We start from the raw sequence: 9,329 nt of genomic DNA, 5'->3' as shown, positions 1-9,329 counted from the left end.
GGTCTAAGTTTAGGGTCTCTGTAAGAGAATTTTTTTTACCTTACTTCTACCAGATTTAGTCCTAAAGCTATGTATGTTCACACAAGCAAATATGACATATTTTACTAGAAGATCCACACCAGGAATCAGAAGCCCTCACTTGGATTTCTGGGTGAATGTCCTGTATGTAGCAGATCTGCACAAGGATCACTTAGTCCCATGTTATTCAATAGGTCTGCATTATGCATGAGATGAAGTCGTTAGCAAATACAAATATAGGCAAATAGACAACAGCGTACCAGCAAGTGTCAGGATCTGGTCATCAGGGTAATGGATTTATAGAGCTGCAAGTATACCGCAGCTCTGCAACCTTTGGCTCGCTATTAAGAACAGACATGTGATGGCCATTAATATTTATAGATCAATTTATTAATATAATTTAATAGATTACTTTTGATTTCACATACAGGAGATGTAGTGCTATTAACTGGAGATGAAAAGAGCAATTCCTCCCTGATCATAGTTATACACAGCTTTGGTCAGCATTTACATATTATTAGGACATTAGTCATCTGCATTGTCCGGAAATGTTGCAGAAACACACTTTACCTTCAATTCCCCTCACTTCTATGAAGGGAGGTTAAAGGGACATCAGCTCTGGGCATAAATCATGGGAGAATGTGGTGATCTGACTATTGATCCACAGAAAAAGGTGTCACAATTAAAAATGGCATTACATCTGTTCCTGTGTTACAGCCTGTATTCAAGGCTAAAGCAGCATTAACATTTCTGTAGAGCTGAAATCTCCTAGCAGAAAAAGTCAAGTAATAAAGGATTGTATTATTTATTTCTCATGCTATGGCCTGTACTAGGATCTAGAACTGCATGAACATTTCGGCAGAGCACTCTATGTTACCAGAGCTTGCTATGTTGATCTGCATATTGGGAAGTGCAATCTTTATATTAGGCACTGAAGTAATAGAATGTAGAAAATAATAAAGTTAACTATACACATTACAAGACTGTTGGGCAATCCTACTGCTTTTGGCAGGAGCAGCTGACCATTTGTACAACAATGTCCTGACTTTACCCAATAGCTGGTGTCAGGTAAAAGAGGAACATGCCCAATGCTTTTGCACTCAGGCAAGTTATGCCCCTCTACTAATCAGGGCACATGCACACCCAGACACGTCAAGTGTGCATGTGCATTTGGGTCAGGAGGGATAGTCATCAGACAAACACATGTTTGACCAACGGCTATTGGAAATGACAAGTTGTAGTGTGCCACTGCACTACAGGGGTCAGCTAAGTGCTGCAGGATGTCTGTTGACATGTATGATGTATGTTCAACTAGTTGTAGTCTATATTCCAGGCTGTAACTCAGGATCAGTATAAGCCATATAAAGTATTAGTGTAGTGAAGGTCAGCAACATTTTATGAATAGCATGTCTATATAAAAATGAACAAGTGGTCAGTGGTAGACGTCCTTTATCGGACTGGTGATACATTCTGATCGCTATAATACAGCCCCAATCCTCCTGTCTCTTCTAACTGTATGACTGTAGTGAGGAGACATTTGAGAGCAGTGGTCTCACATGTGCTCAGACACTCCATTCAATGTGTATGAGGCTGATGGAGACAGATGAGCATGGTGCTAGGCTGTTTCTGTCAGTCCACAAATGGTGACCAGTTGCGCAGAGGGGACAAACAGGGGCTCAAGCCCCCAATCTAGTCATTAGCAGAGAGATTCTAGTCCTCAGACACTCCTTATCTGTTCTTACGGTATTTGGTCCAGGTACTGTCCACACTATAATATGAACCACCTTCCAGGAGAGATCACGAGGTATAAATATCATTAACAGGAGGAATTGCTCTTTAGCACAGGCTCAACACCTAGCTATAGGACAGGACAACATGGCAAACAATACAGATGTAGCAAGAACATTATGTAAACCTGGCATAGGTGACATGTGGCCCATTATGATACCGGCAGGAATCATAATTTATAAGCAGCTATAAAGTTCTCTACTACAAATTAAATCAACATGTAAAACAAAAATATAAAAGTAACAAAAGCTTATCAGTAGTACACATGGTATATGATATGCTGTCTTTCCATGAAGCAGAGAGTGGTTTGGTATGTAGTAGTCAATAACTTGTGCAAACACTTGAGCGCCTGGGAGGGAACATCCTATGACAAGACGGGATGACTTCATGTACGACAGGTGCTTAGCTGTTAATATTCAATGGTTAATGTCTAAACCCTCTGGATCTCAAACAGCTTCACGTCAGTGTCATACCAAATAGGAGGATCCATGTTCCTGAAAATGAAAACCAGAGTCAGCATCTTTAATGTACAAAACTATCACATAAGAGGGCGTCCAACTCTCTGCAGCCTTCCCAAACAGCTACAGTGTCACATCCCCTTCATTGTTTACTAGGAACTGTACTGTACCTTTAATAATGGCTGAGCCTGGTATTGCAGCACATGTGAATGGGGCTAAGCTATAACATCAAGCACAGCGGCTACCAAAAGCATGGAGCTGTGATATTTAAGGGGATGAGCCATCATTCAGCTGATCAGAAGGGGTGCAGAGACCCAAACCACCACCATTCTGTAGTACAGAAGAGCCAATTTAAAGAGAAAGTGTACTATTGTTTAAATCACATATTACGTTAAAAACAATATTACCAAAAATTTAATAAAAATCTGTTACATTTTCCAAATTAATATATTTATTAGAAAAAAAAAATCTTGCAATTCCAACTTTTGCCACCAAGCCTAAAACACTCCTGCTTCCTATAGAAGGACCATGGGCCATAGACACAATGGTCTGCAGCAGATATAGATCCACATGTTGATCCCTTGTATTAAAGATCCAATGTGGTTAAAGTGTACAAAAAACCCAATAACATTCGGGAATCTGGGTGAAACTAGATTGTCTGAGACTCATGGGGAAGAGGGGCATATTACAGATAGCTTCACGTAGACAGCCAATATACTCAGGTTCTGTAGTTATCATAACTTGCCCACAAACCTTTCTAGGAAATAACTTCACCATAGAAATAACTAAGATTCCCTATACTGAAGATTTGTGGATTGTAACGGACAAGAGGTCATCATTTTAAGCCAGGGACAATTATGTATGTCTGAAGCTGGCCATACAAGATGAGATAGCTGTCACCCAAACAAGAATAAGACTACATTCAGATGACCCAGGTGAAAAACAGGTGTGAAAAGAGTCCATTACAGGGACATGACCTCTATTTTGAAGGTGACAACAGGTGAATAGCCCCCCATTTATTGACATTGACATGTGACGTCCATTAAAAAATAACTGTCTGTCACACGGCCATTATTTATTGTCGTGTGAAGCTGACAGCAAGTTCACTCACCTTCCCTTTTTATATGCGTGCTCAGCTCTGCCAAGCAGTGTATGTATATTGTATAGGAGAGGTAAAAATGCATCTGCCTGATCCTTATCTATTCCGACATCATTTGTTAATGGAGAGTCAGGAAAACACCATTGAAAGTAGTTTGGAGAGCATATAGGGTTAACCATAATTTCACTTCTTTTAGTCAATGTTAATCAATGTATAATAGGTTGCGGATTTTTCCTATTTGTACATATACTTGTCTTTGTATAGGGTAGGATGTCCTTACCAGTCATCATGTATTTGCACCGTTCTCACTGGATAAGATACGTAAGGGCAAGGCCCAGAGCAGTTTGTATGAATTAGCTATCATGTACACATCCATATGCTAGTCACACTGAACCATTCTTTTTCTTATGGGTCCATCCACCAGCTCATGTATCATCCTGGGGCTGTAAACTCAGGACAGGTCCTATTCCGGTCTGTTTTGTGGCCCAAGCTCATTAATAAAATGTATGGGCTTGTGGTGGTCTCGGACGGCACACGGATCCATGTGCTGTTTCTGCCATTTTCTCATGTCTTAAAAGCTTTGCTAGGTGGGGTCAGAGAGGATTCCACATATGGTAGAGTCTCTTCTGATCTAGGCGAGATACCTACTTTGGAGATCATAACCATAAGACCCATGCACATTAGACGAGTTAGGCTTGGCTACAATACATCTAATGTTTATGAACTGCTTAATATGTGGATCACACGCAATAAAGTCTGAATTTGTGTACATCCCATTCATACACACTATGCACAGAGATAGTTACATTTCCATAATATTCTTACCTCAAGTAGATGACCCCCCACATATATGTGCGAAACCACATAGCGGTGCCAGCATTGGCCTGATATTTGCGGATCAGAATTGGGTGAGGCACAGGCAGTAACCCCACCAGGGTACCATGCTGGAGAAATTTCAGAATTTCAGACTCATCAGTCAGTCCCCTGCAAAGTGTAGAATTACTCAGATTACTTTAAGATCTTAACCCTATAAATTGTGCTGACCATTCACACCAGCAACTAAATGGATAGCTTAAACGGGGTTTTCTGACCCCAAATGGATTTTTATTACTGATGACCTATCCATCAGTATGATCTATGCAGATAGACAAAAAACAGCACCGAGCTGCACATAGTGAAGTACCGTAAAATACGGAGGTTAATATGACAAGAATACTCCTCACCTTGAAAGGTTGTGATCACAACCTTTTTAGCAGTATATAGACCACTTGGGGAGGGGAGGTCTTGTACCCCTGGAGGAGAGCCAGCAGAATCCACGTCACCCTAGGGGTAGGTAATGGCGAAAATGGACCGGACAAACCGAGGAACACTGCGCTCAATCCGTTGTTCTCTTGAAAACTCACTTTATTTAGGAAAAGTGTGTACTTTTCCTAAATAAAGTGAGTTTTCAAGAGAACAACGGATTGAGCGCAGTGTTCCTCGGTTTGTCCGGTCCATTTTCGTCAGTATGATCTATGGGAGTGTGACACCAGGACCCCGCACAGATCACCTGTTATGAAGTCTCTGGGTGCAGGAAGCTGCTAGTGGACTGGGAGTGTCTGCAGGAATCTCCACTATAACTTTGTATATTATCTAAATTTTAAAATATTCTATTGTTCTGTGCATACATCTCATATGCGGACTTAAGTGCCTTAGATTGGTGTAGCTGGTGCTCTATTGCTACAGATTGGGAAAACAAATCACACAGGCTAGAGGAAGAAAGGTGAGAAAGAAGACGCAAACCGCTGGGAAAATCCACTAAGCTCAAAGCTTGCAGCCTCACATCAAAAGAAACAATGCAGAGAGGAGTGCAGAGATGGAAAACAAGACCCAACTACGCACTTCCATCCTACAAAGTGCACACATCTGTCACCAGGACCAAGCTTACTTGTCAATGCAGATCTTCTCTACTTGTGGAACCAAGACCTGTAACAGCCTCATGATTGTCTGCAGGGGCAGCTTCACCTTCCAAGACATAACCTGTTGACAAAAGAGCATATAGAATATATTTTCATCAAAGACTTAATATTACACTTACTTTCTACAGGTATCTGTGGAGAGATCCAACTCTCACAGTTGTTGTGCCCAGTGTGATATTGTGTCTCTCCATATCCAATTGTGTGGGAGAATAGGCCCAGATGGACACGGTATTCATTTATTATAATAATTGTAACAATTTTCCTTCATTCTGATTCTAGGAGATATATTACAATAAGTATAGACCCCGTCCCTGTTGTTGAGTATAGTTTATACACGCACTGTAGAGATATGTGACCAGAACAACTACAGCAGGCAGCACATCTGACAGGAGGGAGTCTCCTTCCCAGCCTCCAAAGAAGTGTGTATTTACTGATTAGCATCCCAATTGTGAGATTTATTGGAGTGCTGGTTAGATAAGGTATAATATGTATTCAGTAATGCTTTTTATTTATAGAGAAGACATTGAATAGAATTGATATTATGTGGTATAAGCGGCCATTATTCAAGTCACTTCTATGGGTCTGACAGAGGAAGCCAGGTACAGTGCTCAGTCACATTCACTGAAGTGAATACATCAATGGTCACACATGTGCATTACCGCTCTACACACACAAAACATGTGGAAACCCATTCCTGTAGATGCTGGTAGCCCTAATGGATTATCCCTGTGGATAGAGGAGAAGTGTTGTTACTGGGAAATCAATTTAACCCAGTAAGCTTTGATACAAATGTAATGTGTTTAGTACATGCGTCAGTAAGGCACCCTAACATGCATATCCATAGGTATCCATTCACTCAACGTATGCCACAAAAGCATACTTTTGGTATACAGTAGACTAGTGGGAAAGGACATACAGTTCCAATTTTTTTTTTTAAAAAAGTATGGGACAGCGCAAAAAATATTCCCAACACAAATTCTTCATATGGAATGTCATGTGAACAGAGACGAGTCTATGAAAATAGCACTTTTATATTTTTAAGCTTTGTTGGCAGACATGTTGCACTTCCTCTTTGGCTATATTAGGACACATTGTTTTTTTAACTGTTGGACTGAGTTACTGCTAAAGTGATGAGGGAGGCTGTGAAGTACACAATGTGCTACAATTTATGATAGCAGTATGTCATATACCTGTCTTCAGAAGTGATGCATAAGTGCTGAAATTTTAAACATAGTCATAAAATGAAGGACACCACTGATGGGCAAAGCCTGGGAATAACAGTCCTACCAAGCAACGTCTACACCCACCCCTGCAGCCATGGTGGTATACAACATGGTGCTCTAAAAGAAGGCCATCTTTAGGCCATGCACGATTCTTAAAGGCCTTGTCCAGTTTCAAATACTAGACAGGACCTTTCATGTCCTCATCAATGTGCGGTTTTATATATCACTAGAAAGCCAACAGTGAGCTGAATTCAGAGCACCATTGGCTTTCCTGGTATGTGCCCTGGTGGTGGAGATATCATTGTTGTTAATTTTGGCACCAATATCTCCCCACTGTCAGAAGGGCGGGGCTTACAGCCTAACGTCATCACTGGTCTGTAAGAAACACCCCCCTGACTGTATTATAACATAGCCTTGTACTGTCAGAAGGGGGGATGTTTCTCACAGCTTAGCAATGACTATCGTACAGACCTTCATAAATATGGAGTGCTTTAAGAAGCTCCAAAATTCTGACTCAAATACCATCTGACTAAAAGTGTCAAGCGTCACCATGAGACAAATATTTGACGCAAAAGATGTAGCCAAAGCCATAACTGGCAGGATGTAAGGAACAAATATTTGACGCACGCATCAAAAACCAAACAATTTTTGGCACAACCTAAGCAGACACAAATCATCTCTCACTTACTGAGGAGACAAATATGTGGCGCACGACTGAATTCACCATGGCGACTTTGTGTCTCCCTGCTGTTACGGTGTAGAACCCCCACTATAATGATGACGAGACCTCCCTTCATTCTAGATGAAGGGATGCCATCTTGTTATAGGTACATTCCTGGGCATTATTGTAATAACCTTACTTATACAAAATTTTGTAAATCTGATTTCAACACATTGCCTCAAAAGTTTGTATTCACTAAATATGTCCAGTATTCTATAGTGCAATATTTCTAATACATATTAGTAGGTGATGGAGCGCAGTTGTATGTGCAGTGTGCACTTCAGTTATTGATTCATCTGGACTTTGTCTACTGAAATGACTAGTCCTGTATATCTATGGATGAGCCTTTATCTATGGTATCAGCGCCTGGATATTTGCAGCAAACATCTCTGGCAAAGTGAACGGAAGTAGATGTATTACTGCCATTACTCTCAGCCATATCAGCTCTCCTTTATCAGTCATTAAATGTGCATTGCCATATTGCATATTAATGGTATATCCACAATCTATGCTGTAAATGATGTCTGGTTCTCACATATCACTTCTATAACAGCTCAGCACACTTGTGAGATGTGACCGGCAGCTTTCTGACCTTTTACTTGCTACATTGCAAAGAGAGGTCAAACATTCACACTTTTAGTGTGTATATATATATATATATATATATATATATATATATATATATATATATATATATATATATATATATGTATAAAGGTACATAGTAAGGGTCCAATATGGTTGTTCATTTAACAAAGATTATAGATATTAGAATCACAACCTTAAACTGTACCTCCAATGGTAACACAACTTTTCACAAATAGGACAGGAGAATTTAAGAAACTTTATAATATATACGGTATTAGGCTGGGCTTAAACCTGCATACGGGAATTCTCTAAATGGGGAAACCCGGTGGACCCCATTATAGTCTATGGGGTCCGCAGGTTCCCATGGGTAACCTCTTTTTAAGTGGATTGGGTTTTCGTTTTTCAGGTCCCCAAGTGGACCTAAAGAATGGAAACCCAAACAGAGGTGTGAATCTAGCGTTATTAAAGAAATAGGTTTCCTTCCCCACTTATCAGACAGGTGTTTTGTTTTTCTAAATACAAATCTATGGAGTCTACTTCCTTCCTCCTTCTTCATCATCCCTCCACCCCACCCGCTTTCCTTCTGATACTTGATATGTACAAAGTTCTTCCCCTTGTTGGACGGATCATGAGGGAATCTGCTAATGCCGAGTGTCTCCCATCACTATACTTCCACCTACTCTATTGGAAACCTTGCCTAACTCTCTGTGGGGCCTGTTTGCATGGCAGGACTTTCCCTTCTCATCCTCTTCTCTATCCCTATGTTGTCTACGGAGGGTGGAAGAGTAGGCTGCTGGAAAAGATACAGAAATTGCTGCAGCTGCCATATCTTGAAGGTAAGACTCTACCAACACACAGAATGAGGCAAGAAATACATCAGCCTCCTCCCCTCTCCATACACTTCTGTGTGTGTTTGTTACATTAGCTTGAGCCATTTTTCAACACTGACACCCCAGCTCTTCTGAAATGTAATAGGGCTCCCTTAAAGAGGTTGTGCGGGATAATTTTTTTTTTTTTTTTAATATTAAGCCTTGGAAGGTGAATTTAAAAAAAAAAAAAAAAAAAAAAGAAACCATACTTACCTGTCCCCAATGCTGTAGTGTCTCCCAGCATGGTCCGGTTCTGCTGCTTCGATGTGTTCTTGTGGCAGAAGTCCCTCCTTCTGCACTGTGATTTCCTGGAACCCTTTCCTTAGGCCACTGATTGGCCTACGGAGTCATGTGCGGCAGGGACTTACACCAGTAAAAAGCACTGAAGCAGCAGGACCGAACCACACTGGGAGAGACCGGAGCACTGGGGACAGGCGAGTATGGTTGTCTTTGTTTCACCTTCCCTGGCATTATATATATATATATATATATATATATATATATATATATATATATATATATATATATATATACATATACACACACACACACACACTAGCTGGTACCCGCTATATGCGGTGATTGTAGAAGTGGGTATATACAGGCG

At 40.6% G+C, this 9,329-nt stretch overlaps 1 protein-coding gene across 1 annotated transcript in view; it reads right to left on the bottom strand.

Moving 5' to 3' along the window:
* Window positions 1–390: 390 nt before the first annotated feature.
* The window catches only part of HID1 (HID1 domain containing), a 31,375-nt gene continuing 22,436 nt past the window's right edge, over window positions 391–9,329 (bottom strand). The window contains exons 17-19 of the mRNA XM_075277236.1: window positions 5,291–5,382; window positions 4,189–4,347; window positions 391–2,300 (exon numbers count right to left, since the gene is read on the bottom strand). Of these exons, the coding sequence (XP_075133337.1) occupies window positions 2,237–2,300; window positions 4,189–4,347; window positions 5,291–5,382 (315 nt within the window). The 3' untranslated portion in view covers window positions 391–2,236. The remainder of the gene's footprint in view (window positions 2,301–4,188; window positions 4,348–5,290; window positions 5,383–9,329) is intronic.

This window comes from Leptodactylus fuscus, chromosome 6, assembly GCF_031893055.1.
Source record: "Leptodactylus fuscus isolate aLepFus1 chromosome 6, aLepFus1.hap2, whole genome shotgun sequence".
NCBI lineage: Eukaryota > Metazoa > Chordata > Amphibia > Anura > Leptodactylidae > Leptodactylus > Leptodactylus fuscus.
Note: the sequence above shows the minus strand (reverse complement) of the source record. Positions and strands in the feature narration are given on the sequence as shown.